This window comes from Antedon mediterranea, chromosome 2 (assembly GCF_964355755.1).
Source record: "Antedon mediterranea chromosome 2, ecAntMedi1.1, whole genome shotgun sequence".
Taxonomy (NCBI): Eukaryota; Metazoa; Echinodermata; class Crinoidea; order Comatulida; family Antedonidae; genus Antedon; species Antedon mediterranea.
In genome coordinates this window covers 12483286-12502339 of record NC_092671.1, presented here as the reverse complement: position 1 = coordinate 12502339, position 19054 = coordinate 12483286, and the positions used below count along the sequence as shown (strand labels likewise).

At 31.7% G+C, this 19054-nt stretch overlaps 2 protein-coding genes across 5 annotated transcripts in view; both read right to left on the bottom strand.

Moving 5' to 3' along the window:
* Nucleotides 1-35: 35 nt before the first annotated feature.
* On the bottom strand, nucleotides 36-3180 carry LOC140040448 (ganglioside GM2 activator-like). The gene is made up of 4 exons (XM_072086408.1): nucleotides 3000-3180; nucleotides 1592-1799; nucleotides 968-1142; nucleotides 36-688 (listed from the first exon to the last, which is right to left on the bottom strand). The coding sequence occupies exons 1-4, from the start codon at nucleotides 3082-3084 to the stop codon at nucleotides 398-400; spliced, it is 759 nt and encodes a 252-aa protein (XP_071942509.1). The 5' UTR covers nucleotides 3085-3180; the 3' UTR covers nucleotides 36-397.
* Nucleotides 3181-5798: 2618 nt separating this feature from the next.
* The window catches only part of LOC140040441 (kalirin-like), a 151976-nt gene continuing 138720 nt past the window's right edge, over nucleotides 5799-19054 (bottom strand). For all 4 annotated transcript variants that reach the window (XM_072086391.1, XM_072086393.1, XM_072086392.1 and 1 more), the window contains 12 exons: nucleotides 14957-15080; nucleotides 14765-14792; nucleotides 14123-14407; nucleotides 13850-13981; nucleotides 13392-13650; nucleotides 13074-13274; nucleotides 12796-12934; nucleotides 12271-12446; nucleotides 11772-11798; nucleotides 11506-11658; nucleotides 8876-9011; nucleotides 5799-8654 (listed from right to left, as the gene is read on the bottom strand). In XM_072086391.1, coding sequence (XP_071942492.1) covers nucleotides 8589-8654; nucleotides 8876-9011; nucleotides 11506-11658; nucleotides 11772-11798; nucleotides 12271-12446; nucleotides 12796-12934; nucleotides 13074-13274; nucleotides 13392-13650; nucleotides 13850-13981; nucleotides 14123-14407; nucleotides 14765-14792; nucleotides 14957-15080 — 1726 coding nt within the window. In that variant the 3' untranslated portion in view covers nucleotides 5799-8588. The remainder of the gene's footprint in view (nucleotides 8655-8875; nucleotides 9012-11505; nucleotides 11659-11771; nucleotides 11799-12270; nucleotides 12447-12795; nucleotides 12935-13073; nucleotides 13275-13391; nucleotides 13651-13849; nucleotides 13982-14122; nucleotides 14408-14764; nucleotides 14793-14956; nucleotides 15081-19054) is intronic.

Genomic DNA, 19054 nt, shown 5'->3' with positions numbered 1-19054 from the left:
ATCTTTTTATTTTTATTATTTTATCACAATATATCATAATAGAAAGAAAATATTGAGGTTATACCACGTACAATGAATTCATTTATATTACAGTTCTTAATAAAAATCGGAATCTTCAATACGAACTTTAAATGGGACAGAGAAGAAAGTACCGTAGTAACTTATACACTAAAATAAAATTTTTCCAGAAAATTGGTTATCGCCTATTACAAAGGTCGAGATTTAGTTAATGAGGATAACATGCATGTTTGTACTCGCCAAAATCTAAGTATAATCCATCGGATGAGAGGAGGCTATACCGCTGCACGCATAATGGGAAAGGCCTCACGCGTAGGAGGCCTACACTATAATTATTCTTGTCAAGAAACAACAAATTCTATAAGAAAATGATTCTATGTTAGTTAGTTCCTGTTGTTGTGTCTGTTACGACAGTTATAAACGCATCTTCTGAGTTGTCGGTTATCGGCATAATCATGCTTATCTCTTCTGTGTTTTTCTCCTCGGGGTAACAGTAATTAGGCATCACTGGTTTATAAGTTTGCTCCTTTTTCTCGTTTAAAGTTTCTTTAGGTTTATGAGGTACTTCTTTTTTATCATTCGATACAGTTTGGATTTGAAGGAGTAAATCTAGGCAGTCTAATACATTACCGTTTCCATCCTTCAAGATGAGGTGAGTTTCAAACTTTCCCTAAAATCAAAGAAAGCAAAAAGTTGGCCTATATAGATAAATATAACATTACACATGTTCTAAAGGGACATACATCGAGCACATAATTATCTTTCACACACTTTCGTCTTACTTCTCATATGGCTCGTGTGCACTTTTAAAAATACCCAGTGCATATTTCAGAAGAGTTGAAGGTATAGGTCATTCTCTGTTTCAGTCGTGGCTTTGGTGGGTACACGGAGGACCTAATTCCAATTAATCAATTGAGAATAGATAAATAAATAAATATTAAATACTTACACTAGCAAGAAATGACATATAAAATGGAAGTGTATTGACAGTCATTGAAACAGAACTTCTGCTTGTATTGTACAGTCCAGCGGTCGGAGGGCAAGTGCAGTCATTGCAGTTTACCAGAAATTCATCCGAACAAGTAGTCCCAGCACCCACGCTTTTGCAAATGTCATTATAAGAACTAAAAGATAAAATTTAATATACGAAATTAAATTAACATACAGAGAGAGTTATTTGTGCATTACTAGAGCGATTCTAACGAATCTTTTCGTAGGGGAAATTCACTTTTATTTAATTTTAGCTCATATGTAGAGTTAGGCATATAGTTTATATAGTCACCAGGTGGTATGGCTGCCCAGAGAAGAATGAAATAAATTTAAATTAATTAAGTTCACTCTTCCATTGGCTGCCTAAGAAAACAATAATAAGTAAAAGCAAGCCCAAAATGCTAAAAAACGAAAAACAGACGTTTGGATGAATACATAAAATCGATGAATAAATCGATAAAAAAAACAACCCAACCACTTTTTTTTTTTTTTTCTTTTTTTTTTTTTCATTTTTTTTTTATTCATTTAAAAAAATACAACCATAACACAAATCACTTAAATATAAAGTAACCCAACCACTTACCAACAGCCATAAATCCGGATCCTAGATGTGGACCAGAACAATTTGACAAACTTCCAAATTTTGACTTCCAGTGACATAGGTGACTCGATATCGCCAGATACTTCAGCCTCGAAATCTATACGAATTGTCCCGGGCAAAACTATAGGATCAGGCGACATTTGTAGATGTTTGAAAATGACCTTTCGCTGAGCACCACCACGTGAATGTCCTGTTAAATTGAATATGAAGATTATTTTTAAAGGGAGGGCGAGTTATTTGATTGTATTTGTATTTTGTTGAAATTTGTTTTCGATTTTTTAATTGTTGATTCCTCTAATAGTTGTGATGTAAATGCAAATTACGCTGTTTGTTTTACTAGTTTGATATGCAATTGATGCACCACTGAATTGTATTTTTTGGCAAATAAATTGTTATTGTATTCTGTTATGCCCATCCGGCCTGGGACGAACGGAAACGTAATCATATTCTCAAATCCAGGCCTACTGAAAATGTATTATTTTATGTTGACGTTGGGCTCTAAACATGGAGTAGGCTCTATTCTTTACTCCATACTCTAAAGCAAATCTAGGATTGTTTCCTCTTTCGTTTTCATGGTTTTCAGGCTGAATCCGATAAATAAACAACTGTTCATCACATTAATTCAACCAAAGTTAATTATACGGCATGATTAGCTTACAACTCAAATTTCACACCGATAACACACAACAATACCCTGATACATGGTAAAGCATGGAGGGATTTTTTACTCCATGTGTAGCCTAAAGTGACGATGAAAAATATGAATTTTTAATATAAAATTTCTGTTTTCGATCGTATTTGCGCGCAAGTTGTTTGGAGTAAAATTAGAGCATGGTAGAGTACCAAGTTGCAGAAACACGATTCACAGCTCGCATTGTAGTAACATTGTGCGTTTGTAATGACGATTTTAGGCTCATTGTTTCAATAATTAATAGGTTTTGTTCTACAAAAAAAAATGGATATAATGGATAAGACATAATTGCAAATATGTAGGCTACATGGTTTATGAAATATGAAAGGAGAGGGCGACCAAGTGATGTTGGTCAAATCTTTATTAGCGGCCTATTAAAATACATTATTCGTAATTTTTATACGAACGGAAATATAATCATAATCAACTTCTCACCGAATTTATTTTTATTTTATCCAAATTTTACTTTTGACGGTACTTGATAAATGGTAAATTACATACTGTAGCAAAAATGTTCTATACAGGACACAGAACATAATAATGAAAAGTTATTTATGTATTAACTAATTTTAAAATGTTGCAATATAATAAATTATATTTTTAAAGGACTCGAAGTGGAACACATTTCACCCCTTCACTATTTAAAATGTTGAATCGGGTCTAACTTTAAAATACAAACAAAAAATGAAATATGCATACCATTACAGTGGCTCCAGCTAAAGCTATCAATACAAAAAACACTGGTAAAAATGATCAATAATCCTAGATACTTCGACGATCCCATCTTGGTGAAATAACAACCGAATTTGACTATCGAATGTATTTACTGTAGGCCTATTATTAAGATTTAAGAAAAGCCATAGCAAATGGGTTCGTCCATTTCCTCAAAGAGGGTATTCCCAGGGAAGAGTTAAATTACATGGAAAACTCACGAGCCGTTGAGGCGTGTTAATGCAATTAAATCGCTATTGTTCTCTATTGTTTTATGAATAAACTAACTTCCCCTTTGGTCCCATACGCGCGGCACCGCCAATTACTGAATATGCTGCCACCAACGTGTAGATTGGCATTAGACTTGTTACCAGTCGTTTTTTTTCAGAAATCCTTTTTGGTTTTTTAAAATAAAATAAGTGGTTTAACACTTAACGACTGATTTGAGACTATTTTGCACACGTTACACAAGCGTTTCCATTTTTTAAAATGTATATTTTCACAAAGAAACACGCTTTTTAGGTGGATTTTCGGTAAGTATGCAATGGCCTTTTACGAAATGTATCGTCTTTTATATCAGCATTTAGAGACATATGCCTAAAATTGCCTAATGTCTAGCTCAGATATGTGAAACCAATAACATCTATATATATTGTGGTCCCGTTTTTATTTGCGACCAATTCCGACCAAATACCAAAAATAAAAGATTTCTGAACCACCTTTACTCAGTTTCGGCGGCGAGATGCTGGTAAGCTCCGCCCACATGCTATTCCAGATAGACGCTGTTGCTAGGCCTATCGGCCACCTATTGCTATTCTGTCAGGCAACCTGTTTTAGTTTTTCAATTGTTAAATAAGTCAAAAATACCAGGCTAACATAAAATGAAAGTTCTAGAACTAGGCCCCTAATTAAAACAAACTTCTAGTAGAGTAGGTTTACCTAGCTAGCTAGGGCTAGGCTAGCTAAAATAAGCTAGGCCTTCCTCTCTTCATCCAAGTGCAATTCATCGCAATGGTACCCAAGATGCTGCCTACAGAAGGTATTGGTTTCTGAATTTTGTTATTTGAATACTGTATATAATAATGTTTCCTTTTTTTCATCCACAGTTTCTTCATTTGTTGACATGGCCAAGATATTCCTTTCACAGAAGAAGCCTGATGGTACAAGACGGATTGTGTACTTTTTCCGTGAGAAAAACAACCAGGATGCTCTAGAATAGAAAACTATTTCAGTATAGAAAGGAGTTGCCTTGGGAGATGGGAAAATCTGACAGTCATAACTTATTAGTTATTTTAAATTGATACTTGTTTTGTAAATCTGTTGATTCAGCCATTTGAAGCAGATAAAGAATGTCAGGGAACAAAATATATTTCAGTACTTACGAAGAATCTCTTTTTTTACTCTGGTATTGATAAACATTATGACATCATGTAACAATTTCAATAAAAAATTGTTTTGTAAATAAAGTATATTCTAAATTGTATGTTGGTTTGACTAAAAACAAAACACATAATTTGATGAATACATACTTTGAAATATACCTTTATTGACATGATTATACAGTACTGATTTTTATACAAAATAAATTTACAACTCCAACCTTAAACTTTTTTTGTCTTTTGCTTTTATTTTATTATTTGTTAAGTTACACCAGTGTGTGATAATAATACTCTGTTTGATATTGGAATTACACATTCCCTTTAGCGACAAAAACCTCTCCATTTCTAAATCTAAGTTTCTAAAAAACAAATTAATACACATCATCTTTTATGTGAAAAGCACCCCCTCCCCCTTGAACGTCACTTCAACCAGTCATTGGTGTAGTCTATAGGAAAGAATTAGTTTCTTCTATACTTTTGACCTCCCAGCACAATACAGTTCACATAAAATCATAATCTGTCCACTCATTATCGAACACATCAATTATCTCTAAAAGCTCCATGGCCTCACCAACATCCATTTCACTTGTATTTATTGTTATTATACTATAGTATTCACACAATGATCCTAAAAAAATAAGAAATATGTTTTATTAATTTGGATCTCTTAATTTTTATTATGTAAAACTGATAATAATACAATGCAGAATTATTTTCAGGCAGGGAAGAACTCTGGGCCTGGCCCTAGACCTAGGTAGGCTACCGGTACATGCAACTGGCGCGCACAGGAGATACTTTTAATGGCCTACAAATACACTCTTATTGTTAAAACAGGATCAGGCTAACTTAGTTTGGTAAGCATATCAATTCGAAATAGGCCTAGGTAGCTAGCCAGAAGAGAAGATTGTAGGCCGCGCGCCTAGCCTAGTAGTAGTTGAGTAGGGCCTATTTTAGGCTAAATAAAGTAACTAGGCTAGCCTACTAGGGCCAGCCTAGCTAGGAGTGCCAATTACATTCTTACTAGCTTGGGCCTAGGCCTACTAGCCCTAGATTGAAGTAGGACCTGGTGTAGCAAGTAGGCCTAGCCTATTACATATACTTGAAATGTGCGTACGGAAATTTTCTAAAAACGGAAAATACAAATTGGACGACTACGTCGCGATATATATCGAAAAAGTTTAATGCGTCAGGTTACCAAGGGGGGCGGTTCGACGAAGACGTCATCAGTAGTGTGTTGTTGCATGCGGTCACCGACCGGAAAACAATCGCTTCTGGGCATGCGCAAAGCAATTACTTCGTCTTGAGCGAACATCCGTTGATTATGTAATCGAATCGGCGGTGCCGCGCGTTGTAACGTTTGATGTAAGGTCCGTGAGTTTTCCATGTAATTTAACTCTTCCCTGGTATTCCTATTTTTATTTATACTAGTTTCGAAATGATTATGAATAAATTCAATTGTGTAATGTGGTTTAATAAACTTGATAGGAAATTGTGAAATTCAACAAGTTAGATATGGGTTCGTTATATTTTTATAAAGGTTGCATAATTGAATTTTACGATATGCATTTGTAAATTTGTAAATTGTGAGATTGTAGATAATACTAACCAAAGATAATGTCTGTAACATCATTACGAATATAATAATAATAATTATAACAGTTGAAAACTTTCTTTAATGTACACTAAATTTAAAACGTGCACCATTTAGTTCCAGACTTCTCTTAAACAAATATGTATATTGCAAAAAACTTATTATAATAATCTGAAAAAAAAAGTTTCCCGAATGAGAAATACGTTGGTTCCGTTCAAACAGCTGGAAATACCATTTTGTTTTGGCCTATTTCGATTTATGTTTACCCACAGGAACCCTACAATACAATACAAAAGTGATTGGCGTAATTCTCCATAGCAGTATCCAATCATAGAGTCTAATGTTATACCTCCATGATCCAATATATTTGATTGTGAAATCTCCCAAAGAAATACTTGTTTAAATCAATTTAAAGGAGACTTATGTACACTTAATGAATACTAATGACATTTTTTTATTAAAAGGTTCAGCATGATTTAAACACCACTTTCTACTAGATAACAATAACATGATTTATACCAATTTGCTCAATTTTTGACTATATTAATTATTAATGGTAAATCATTTTTAATTAAAAATAGGTCGGAAACATTGAAAAACATTTCCACCATTTAATATGAATGTAATTCTTAATTTGTATGCCGTAGAATTTATATCACTTGTTTTTTGGCAATCATGGACATTTTTGTATCTAGACCAATATAATGTAACTTTTTAATTAATTTTGTAAACATTTTGTATAGGTCGAACCTCTCGTTACGCGAGTGTTCATCCGTTTCAAAGGAGAGAAGACTTAAATATTAAAATATTATTATCTCTAGGATATCCATAGCAGCCCCTAACCATGTTGCCTTCATGTCATGAGGGACGCGTTTATCCTAGGGTTTTGTGTTCTTAAAAAATATAAATTTACCTAGCTATCATTTCATTGCAGTGAATATAAATATTAAGATAGTAAAATTTATATTATTTAATTCAAAATCCCATTGAATACTAGTGTAAATTAATATCAAAATGAGTCACATTTGGTACTACTTAGTTCAAAATTGACTTAATTAGTTTATGCAATAACTCTTCATGAATATTCATAAATATTTGATTATAACTGGAGTAATTTTATCAACAAAACTATTGTTAAATAAAAATAATATAAATTTAAAATGTGAAGAATCAACCAAGACACAATTTTTACAACTGATGTTTCTACATATATTTGTCCTTATTTTACAATTTGTACAATTGCTTTTTAACAAAATTCACAAACACTGCAATCTCATTCACACAAATAAGAAATATGTATAAAACTATTTACAGGAAAATGTGGCTATTTCTAAGCCGTCCATGAGATGATTCAACAAAACATTAAATTTAAAATAAACCAATATTACAATACTACTACTACCATAAGGCATACTGATTATTTAGATCTAAAGTTAAAGAAGTATAATCCAAAAAAGTCAAAATGGGAATTCAATATTTCAACATATTATCATTAGAAACAATAATAATAATGTTAGAAATGTCATTCAACCTCCTTGATGGCATAGATAAATACAGTAGGCCTATTTACTACTAAAATTAAACTTAAACAGAGTACCAGCATTTTGTTTCCCATTTATCACGATATTGAATTTTTAAAAAGTTACAATAGCACCTTCATTGTGATGTACTACACCTAAATTACAATTAGTATGTATTAAGAGTAAAGTTTGTAGGTAAGTCTATACACATACGGAATGTACAACAAATTGTAGCGACTTAACAATAACAAAATGACAATTCAAGGTTTAATCCCAATATGACTTGAAAAACAAATTTTGACAATTATTTTTAATGACTATTGTCTTTTGTATTGTAGCTAGTTGGAAATAAATAATATTTCGAAAACCAAAATAAACAATTTGTAGACCATCATTATTATGTGTATTAGTTTTCATAATTATCCGAACAAATTAACCCCAAAATTACATGAATCTTACTTATAACTTGGTTAAAACAGGGAATCAATCTTTTTGATTCATCAATAGATAAAATGATATAATTTAATATGAAGATATTAACCAAGGTGCTATAATTAGAAGTTGAGTACTGTATCTGACCCAATAAGTTACAAAATGCAATTTACAATTAAAATAATACAATATCTATTCTGATTCTGATTACCAAACATCACTATTTGATGAGTCTATCACGAGTTGACAAACCAGGTTTTGAAGTTGAGTCATGTTATTAAACTAAAGAATTATCAGAAACAATTTGTCTGCATCTTTTAAAATCAAATATCACTTAAAATACATTCTTGTATTGAATATGTTACTTTAGTAGTGTTACTTCCATAGTGTTATTTCCATAGTGTTATTTTTATAGTGTTACTTCCATAGTGTTACTTCCATAGTGTTATTTCCATAGTGTTATTTTCATAGTGTTACTTCATAGTGTTACTTCCATAGTGTTATTTTCATAGTGTTACTTCCATAGTGTTACTTCCATAGTGTTACTTCCATAGTGTTACTTCCAAGTGTTACTCCATAGTGTTACTTCATAGTGTTACTTTCATAGTGTTACTTCCATAGTGTTAGAATGGTGATCCAATCAGATTCAATGTGTTCAGACTGTTGAAGTTTTACCTATCAGATAGTGTGATGAGACTGGTACCACAGGATGTATATCATTCTGTGAAAATGCATGTATACAATGTAATATAAAATTGCTGATTTTGAAGTATATATCACCACTTGGATTTGGATTTACCCAACATGACCCCACGCCACCACCCACACCAACCACACTATTTTAGCATTTTTAGACCCTATTTCAAAATACTAGATCTGCCACTGCATGCAAATACACATTACATAAAATATAATGAATAAAACAGTACATGCAAGTATTACCTGAGTTTTTCTTCTAGCGATGAAGTCTGCTAGTCTTGTTGTGTCCAGTTGATTTGAAGTGGGTTGCATTGCCATGTTCTTGCTTACTGTCTTTATCCATGGATGTTCCATGCTCTCTTTTGCAGAATTTCTTTCACTAAATAAAAGAAATACAAACAACTTTATAATTGTGTATCCTATTTTTTATAATATCTATATATAAATTTACGTAAGGGCAAAATTCGGTAAATCGCGCCTTACTTTTAGAATTTTTACTCGGAGGTATATAAAGTTGGTTCGTACTTTCGGTACTGATTTTAACCACCTGATGTAACCCTGTTTACTAATTGAATTAAGTTAGGCCCTGTTTCTGCTGCCAACTAAATACCGTATATTATACGGTATTTTTTGAATACCGTATATATACGGTATATTTTTGGCAGCAGAAACTGCGCTCATAAAAAATATACCGTATTTTGTATACCGTATTTTCCCCACAAAATTTGTGGATAAAATACGGTATTTACAAATTTATACCGTATTTTTTGTACCTGTTTCTGCTGCCAATAAAAAATACCGTATTTTTTTTTTACATGACAAAAAATCAACATTTGTGTTTTTATTTTCTGTCGCTGTCAGCTGCTTTTTCACACGTGTATAGATATATTCGGCGAAAATGTGGAGCGAAGACGTCACAGTTTTACTAAATAAATGTGTGTGGGGAAGCTAAAATGTCTGGCCAACTAATAAAAGGGACAACCACATTTATAAAGACATTTCTAAAAAAATAAAGCAGGAGTATGGAATAGACTTGTCTCCAAAGCAAGTAAACTCAAAGCTGAAGAGCCTGCGAAAGCAGTACAACATTGCAAAATACAATAACTCGGGGAGGGAACGAATTAATTGTCCCCATTACGATGTTTTCTGTGCTCTCACAACATCTCTATCACTAGGGCTAGGCTGTTGAAAGTGAGACGTAAAACTTCCTTTATTGCGACTTTTAATTATCGACCAAATAAATGAATGGCAATTTGGGTAAAAAAGATGAAATTTAACACGACCACCCAAGAAGTATTGTTAGCAGAAACGGGGTACTAAAAAATACGGTATAAAAAATACCGTATTTTATACCGTATTTTTATACCGTATTTTGAGCAGTTGCAGCAGAAACAGGCCCTTAGATAATTAGTTATTGACGATTAAAACGAATTTAGGTTCAACGATTTGCCCCAAATAGGGGTGTTTTCCGATCGTGGTATACACTGTCTAATGGATGTCCATCTTGAAAAATACCCGCCACAAAAATGCGAGGAGGCTTCGCATTTTCCTATCTCCTCCTACGATAATTGTTTTTAATGGCTGAAAACCGGTTGAACAGCTCGAGTACAGTATCATAATGTTGAAGACAGGCCGATTTTCTTAAAAAAATACTATTTTGATAGATTTAATATACGTTTATGCAAATGTATTGATTTGAAATGAATGGAACATTCCAATCTCTGTTCCACAAGTGTCTATTCCCTCAGGCGTCGTAAAGGCAAGTACTGTATACTCATAACAGAAATTCGATCCATTTTAAAAAAAATCTGTGCTGCAGAGGTTGGATATAGATTTTTTTTAACGGATAATGAGCTAGCGTTTTCAGTCACCGTATATTATGTACAAATCTTTATTATTGCAGTTAAACCACCCACGTGACATCATCACCCTTCCCTCACTGGCATGAGTAGCGTTGTAAAGCCAGTAGAGTAGATAGGCCTACGGTGCATCACATGCCCTAAACGCAGAACAACTTTGGTGGGTAGGGTTAGGAACCAACTTAAGTATGAATTGGCTCTAAGATTAAGAAACAATTGAAAACCATTAGGCCTACTAATTAAGTTGAGTTAGATGATTTAATATTTATTGACGATTAAATCGAATTTATGATTTGCCACGAATAGGGGTGGTTTTCACAAATTGTTTTACATTATATAAACATATTATACACGTCGTAGTGATGTATCGTTACATGTAGGCCTACTAACTATTTCAATCGACTAGGACGGTGATAGTTTCAACAAAGTATTACATCGCAATGTTTTACTGTGTTTAGTGGTATATTATTTGTAAAACATGAAAACAATTAATATTTCGTTACTACATGGATAAAGAATATATTTAAAAATTGTTCCTCTTTGCACCCATCCTCTTTCCCATCCCTCAACCCTAATGTTACATACAAAACACAAATTAAGTTTGTTTAAATTTGACTTAAACAATTGGTCTCATTTTGTGACAAGTTTTTCTTTCGGAAGTAATTCCCAGGGTGCTAATTTTAGTTCAGTACATAAATCACAGTGTCTATTTATTCGTTCCTGTAAACGACATGTATTATGTCCTGCGGTACGTACATTTGAAATCGCCAGTTTTTTAACGCTGAAATTATTATGTATTCGAGAACCATCTGTGGGCACGACCTAGATGGTACGCGAGCGAAGCGAGCGTACCATCTAGTGAACATAATGAAACACCTTTGGGGCCTACTAAAGTGTCCCCTTAATAGGGGTCCGCCGTAGTGCCAAAACAAATATTTCACCTTTGTTTCCCTTTGAATTAGGGGTGCTTCAAACGAGAAGTTTTACTGTATGTTATAAAAAAAGAATGATTACTTTATTTCCAGAAGAAGTAACGATGAGATGAACTCTTTTGCTATGCCACTGACATTGGTAAAATATTCGTCAGGAAAACAATAGTCGACTTTTGTTACGTTGAGGCAGGTTTCTTCAACACTGTCATCAAGGAAAGGAGATACACCACTCAACCTAATAAAACAGAATAATTGTAAGCAAAATAATAATCAAAGAAAAATTACTTACTATGTAAAGTGTACATAATATTTACCACATTAAATAATAAAACAAATTCATGAACTTACATAACATATGTCAGCACACCAAAACTCCTAAAAAGGATCAAATTAAAAAACTGTATTAGTCATTTACAATCTAATATTAATAAGGTGGAGGATTATTGAAAATTTCTTTGAGAACACCTTAAAAACCAAATTCTGTTCTTAAGAAATTCTGAAAACCATGTCAGCTTTTGGAGACATTAAGTGAAATTGTTAGGCTGTATTGTATGTATTTACAATAAGGGTTTTTCACAATCTTGCAGACTTTTTAGAGAGCAGAATACCATAAAAAGGAAGAGAATCAACCCTCTGAACCAATGATATGGTACACACATAGGTGGATTCGAGGGCTAAATTTCAGACATTGCAATGCAAAAGAAAGGTTTACAATTTATAGGCCCTCGACACTTTAGGTAGTATGCATTGATAGATAAATCAGCAGATGCTTTTAACGGCACCTGATCAGAAAGAAACACTGAGGGTGGAAGGTCTTAAACATTAGAGAAAGGTATACAGTACTAACCACATATCTGTATTGACATCAACATAAAACTTGTTAATTAGTTCAGGTGCAGCAAACTCTGGACTTCCTTGTAATGTATGAATGTAATTCTTGTGATCAATATGGATGGAATCACCAAAGTCAATCAGCTTCAATACTGGGCTCATACTGCTAAGGTCTACTAGAATGTTTTCAGGCTGAAATAGATATAATAAATTATACTTTTCTCCAAAAAAACTGATGATCCAACAGGTTAGAAAGTAGTACAGTATTGTAGTTCATTGGCTATTTCAGAATGTTGGCATGTCTGCATAATCTGGCATGAATGTTCAGTTTTTTTGTGAACATTTTGAAATTGTGTTAAAGAGGCTCTGCTGAACCACTCAGTGAATACTGTAGTAGTATTTTGGGTGCACCTATCCAAAATATATTTGTATACTATAAATGTAGGACTGACTACTGAGGAAGTTTTTCTACTGACAGTAAGGTTTCTATCAAAATATAATAACTGGCTTCTTTCCAAAGTTTTACGTAATAAATACTTACCTTGATATCTAGGTGAGCTATCCGACAAGTATGCAAGTACAGCAATGCTTCTAAAACCTGTTGAAGGTAGCTGACAGCTTGTCGCTCACTGTATACAGGTAACTTTACAATAAAATCAAACAGACGACCGTTTGGTACCCTAAAAGACAAACATACAGCAAGGTATGAAAAGAGCAAACGCAACGACAGGTGTCATGTGTAATATGTAATGTTTATCAGGCCTGGTCTAATTAAATATTTTTAGTTAAAGTCTTTACTAGAATCTTGAAAGTACTTACAGATCAAGTATAAGTATCAACATCTGAGTTGATTCAAAACAACTAATAAATGGTACAATGGAGGGGTGAAGAATACTTCTTAGAATAGCCATCTCACTCTCAACCTGATCTTTACACATTAGCTTCTTGGTAATAAACTTTGCCGCCACATCTCTTTGATTGACACGGTCACTGCACATCCTCACTACAGAAAAGCGCCCTCTGAAAATGAAAAAACCCCAAACACTTATAAAAAAGAACTTGATTTTAAACTAACCATGGAAAGATGATAAAATTAACTTACATCATTAATTTTAAACATCAGAATAATCTGCTTACCTTCCGAGTTCTCCAAGAAGTATAAAGTTCTCTTCAAAGTCCGTTCTCCAGAGGGTCACAAGTCCAGTTGTGTTAGACACTGGTCCAATCATCTCAGGAAGAACAACTGTTTCTGATGGCTCACTTGGTAAACTTATGCCAACCTCGTTATTGGCACTGATACGGAATACGTACATTCCACTTGGAGTCAATCCTTCCACATGATATAAAAGGTCTACCACATACACAGCTACAACTTCCCATTTTACTGTATTTAATCCTGAAGATAATAACATTTTAGTATTAACTTATTCTCAGTGACCACTTTTATTCAGAACATGATATTAAAATTTATATCAGTTTCATTGTTATTTGTTTGTTTGTTTGTTTCTTTATTTCCATTCACAAAAAAAAACCCCATTAACATACATAAATTTATTGTGCTCTTATACAAATTAAAGTCAATATAACAATACTACCTTTTTGTGCACATTCAACTGTATATGCTGTGATTGAACAGTTACCAGTATGTTCTGGCGGTTGCCACCTAACTTCTACGGATGTCGGTGTTTTATCATGGATTGTTGGTATACTTGGTGAACCTGGTTTACCTGTTTAAAACCAAAATACAAAATTTAACAATCTACACTTAAAAAATTGTAAAATTTTCTCAAGATATTGTTGTATTGGAAATGCTTTTAATACTGTATTTCATTTAATAATGCAGTATTAATATCATCACACAAACTTACCTTTAACTGATAAAATTGCACTTAACGATTTTGATCCAACATCATTATTAGCAAAACATGTATATTTGCCACGATCTTCAAATGTACATCCAATAATTTCTAGTCCAGCTAGCCCATCATGAAGTTCAAACATTCGTGTTCTGAAGTTCTGATGAAGTACTGAATTGTCCGGACCTTTCCAGGTGAGTGTAGGTGCAGGTCGACCAGTTACTTGACACGTGAAAGATGCAACTGACCCTTCTACCGCACATTGGTTAAATGGTGGAATAACAAATTCTGGGGCAGCTAACAAAAGAGAAATCACAACATGAATTAATTATATCCCATAGTTATTATGATGAATGGTAATTCAAACACAAAACACAACATCTGGAGTAAATTTAATATGCAATACGGTGAAAGTGAAATGCTGGGCAATTGGCACATATTGTGGATACTTGCCAATGATATCATATAATAGAAACTCAAATTGGGACACCTCTCTATTCAGAGAACATCCATTGAAGATTTCGGATTTAAAATTGAGGTAAAACATTTTAAAAACTTAATGGCTATTAAGAGGGCACTTGTTTGGTACTGAAAGGTGACACTGCAAAAAAGGATTTTCTATTATAACAGCAAAATAACAACTTTATGACTTACCTTCATAAAGAAAGTTAGGATTCAGCAACTGAAAAAAAGGAGATAATTGTCTAAGATTAATTTCTTTGATACTTATAAATCTGATTTCTTCATTATCATCATCAACATTAGTCTCAATTGTATCATAATCAATATCAAATTGACTGGTTTATTACAATTTTGAAAATATTATCAGCACTTTAATTTTCTTACCTGTAATGAAACTTTGTTTGAATCGCGACTACTTTCAGATACTTTCCTGCTGGTTGGTGTTACAACTTCAATCTCTTCTGATAATGTTAGAGACTCGAAGAAATCAGATGAACCATGCCATGACCTAACAAAAATAAAAGAAATATTACTAGTATTTACTAATAAATATCTGGTATATTAAAATAAGAATAATAATTTAATATTTATTGAAAATTCACAGATTGGAAATGTTGTAAATGTTCTTACATATTAGTATAACAGACTCACACAAAAATGTTTTTATTAGTAATCTAGCAATACACCACATAACATAGAGAATAAAGGAAGAGAAGGGGTTGAAGTTCAAATGAATCAATGATAGCTTTATATTGTTAATACAAAAGTACATATATTGCTGTTGTGACGATAAAGTGAAGTGGAAAGGAAGAAATGATGCTGAAATAAATGTGTAGACAATTATGATTTAAGATAATGACAAATTATGATTCAGAAGTTGGTGGTAACCTCATTCTGTAATAGAAGTCTCATGCATGCAACATTGGTGAAAACCCAAAACACTTAAAAAACAAAGAACAATATTGAAAGAATTACAAAGTCATTACACATCTCAATTTCAAGTTAATATTTAACAGAAATTATTGTCACAACATGCAAAGTATTTTCTTTTTAAATAAGCACAAATGACAATCTTGTAGATTAATATGAGTAATATTTACATTAAAAAATACATGAAATATTTGTATACTAATACATGCAATCTAACATGACTTGAATTGAATTAATGTACTAACGTTTATCATTAAAGAAATGAAAATTCTGAACAGGTAATGTATTTAGCAAAATAATACATATCAAATTTAATTAAAATGCACAAATATTTGAAATTCAAATCCATTGAAACATAAATAATGCAATTTTGGGGTATTTTTATGATTTTTTTTTCATAACAACATTCTACATAATTTGAAAACTAATTCAGAATATTCATTTATATAGTTACCTTTTACGATGTAAAAATATAAAAAAAAAATCATAAAAGTTAAACATAAGCTTATTATTATTATTATTAAAATTGTTCTAATCTATGTTATAACTGTTACTGCGTTACAGATCTCCATGTAAAGACCATTTTAAGCAATTTATAATAAGGTACATTAATTGTTATTATGAAGTAAAGACCACAACATATACTACAAACTTTCTTCAGCATGCACTGGTCAGAAATGGAATTGAAATCTGAATTTTCACAAACAATGTTTCAGTTGACACATCTTGAAGAATGACAGAAATTTCAAAGTCTTGGTGAATACATCTTCTTTTTTCTTCAACTTGTCACAATAAAAATTGTAACTTTGAAATGTTACTTAAATTGTCTGTTATAGTAATAGTGAATCCTAGAATCCAGAAATTAGTTTTTCTTATATTTCTTTTTTATATTGGCAATATTTCTCATTTGCTTTGGCAGTTTATCTATGTAGGCCTATATTACATATTCTTCGGCAACTTGATTTTAAACAGAATGGATAGTGCTACAATATATAGGTTGATAGTCTGTTCACTTTATTTGCATAAATACACATTTACCTATAGTTTTGGTGCTCATCATATACACTGTATATTAATAATAATAGTACCTGTATCAGATTATTTATATACAATCTACAATATATGATAACTTTAAACCATTTCTTTGACGTGAAATGTGTAAACTACAATATACATATTCATCAAATATTATGTCAAAGGTTACAGGACATGTAACCATTAGCTAGGTACCGTAACTACAACCTCATTATATTTTAAAGTACGAAACCTTTTTGAAAATTATTTGTTTTTAAACCTCTCTCACTTCTGTTAAAAATGTATGTATTATTTTCTTTAGTATAGTTTTAAACTATATTTAAAGTTCAATGTTTTGGTGAATAGTCTCTTAAATATTAGAAGAGGAAAATATTTGTTGCAATTTAGTTTAGTTTAAATTGCTAAAAGTCAATTTGATTGTAATGACCTTTACCTATCTTAAACATAGTGGTTCAGACTGTTTCTAGTTAAAGCCACACAAACAATTTCTGGTAAAATAAATTTTCCACAGTTGAGTAACCACCTAACAATGATATAAATCATTAATTTTAGGGTAGTTCCTTGATGATTCCTCGTGATGCTTCCTCGTGCTAAATAAACGTTTCTTATTGTTTGGTCATGTGATCTCCTAGAAGCTAGAATTGAATTTGGATTCCTAGAAATACTGTAACTTACTAATAGGTATTTGGATCATTCTAGTCAAGACTGAAAGAATACAGTGATTTATTTTATTAGAAATAGTACTTTAGCCAAAAAGGAAAATTGAAGTGTCCCTTAAAATTCATCTAATATTAAAAATTGTATCCTAATAAGATAATCTGATATATCTTTTTTAAATATCACTATTTTCACCACAGTTTATTGTGAAACATTCTATTGTCCACTTTTCCGAAAATGTAATATTTCTTATTAAGAAAAATAATTCTATAATAAAAATGAATCTACCAGAAACTTTGTTAAAAAATCATTTTCATGTTTTAGTAGACATTTTTTCTAAATTTAATCTGAGGTTGTAATTAAGTAGACTTTACATAGGCCAACATATCCAATGTAATATATATTATCTAGTTTTAAATTGTAAACATAAACAATTAGTAAATAAAGAAAAACATTTTATCTACATTAACACACTAGTCAATTTTACAGTACACATCAGGATAGAAATATATATCCACGTCGTATATATAAACTTTGTAAAGAATGTTCACACCAACTTCAGAAAGTTTAACCAAGTGTCAATAAATAGCGTATCCTAGGTACTGTATCTATAGTTTGTCCAGTATCATAGAGGAATTATGTAATACAGTTTTGCATATGCATCAAATGTGAAGGCTGTATCGTAGGACATAAGCCTAATCTAACCGTGGAAGAAAACATTGTTACCTCCATGACCTAACCACTGTATTACAGATACTGGACAAATATTGCCCCATGTAGAGATACAGTACAGAGAATTCAATAAATTAAAAGATCTTACTTACCTATTTTTTATACATCTATGAATGTTTTTTTTTTATAAAATAAATACAATTTTAATAATTTAACTAAACTTATAACAATGTTGTATGTTAATGAGGTATGTATGAACATTTTAGTTTGAATTCACTAATCTTTTGATCGTTTATTTGTACATCGATTAAAACAATTATTTAAGATTGATAAATAATTTAAACATGGTATATTTGACATAATTATCAAGATATAATGCTCATTGCACAAATTTTGACCAAGTTGAATACAAACTACAATAAAAAGATCTCTACTCTCACGATAAGTAATATATACAATTTTAACACAAAACCCCAGAGAGTAAAAACTATTTACATGTATATATGAAACAGATAATATAGTTCTAACATAGCTTATAAAAAAGACTTATAAAATACACACTGTGAAGTTTGATATGTACTATGATAAACTGTTCAATAATTGAAAATTTTATTTCAAGAAAAACAAAATTTTAAGTAATAATAAAACCAAAATTGTGTAAGGTTTAAATTGTACTTGGCAACTTTAGTGTTGTGTGTAATGTGTAACTATGTACAATCTATCAACGCCATTTCTACTACCAATATGGCATATTGATTTAATAGTACCCTTTATATTGATAACTTAATTAAAAGCAACATAAATATGGCTAATCAAACTAGTTTTAAGTACCGTCCCTAAGTAACATAGGACAATTTTAGTTAATGAGCAAACAATTAACCAGATAATATTCCCAAAACGACCAGATTCAACTTAAAACGCAGTGTTGTTTGAATGCAGTGTTGTTAATTTGAATGCAGTGTTGTTATTTGAACACAGTGTTATTGTTAATTTGAATGCAGTGTATTTGTTAATTTGAACACAGTGTTGTTAATTTGAATACAGAAATCTGGCACTAGTTTTGTGTTGCACTAATTAATATGGCTATGTCTAATCATTTTGGCAAGTACTATAAAAAAGAATATTGAAGATACAAATGCTGTAAGAAAACGAGAGAAAGAATACTTAGTTTTTAACCTGCATAGATAT

What these genes read in the sequence shown, in the direction of transcription:
- LOC140040448 (XM_072086408.1), bottom strand. Translation starts at nt 3,084, where the DNA reads ATGGGATCGTCGAAGTATCTAGGATTATTGATCATTTTTACCAGTGTT. An exon ending in ATCCGGATTTATGGCTGTTG is followed by an intron (nt 1,143 to 1,591) that starts GTAAGTGGTTGG and finishes TTTATCTTTTAG; the next exon opens with TTCTTATAATGACATTTGCA. An exon ending in ATATGTCATTTCTTGCTAGT is followed by an intron (nt 689 to 967) that starts GTAAGTATTTAA and finishes CTTTGATTTTAG; the next exon opens with GGAAAGTTTGAAACTCACCT.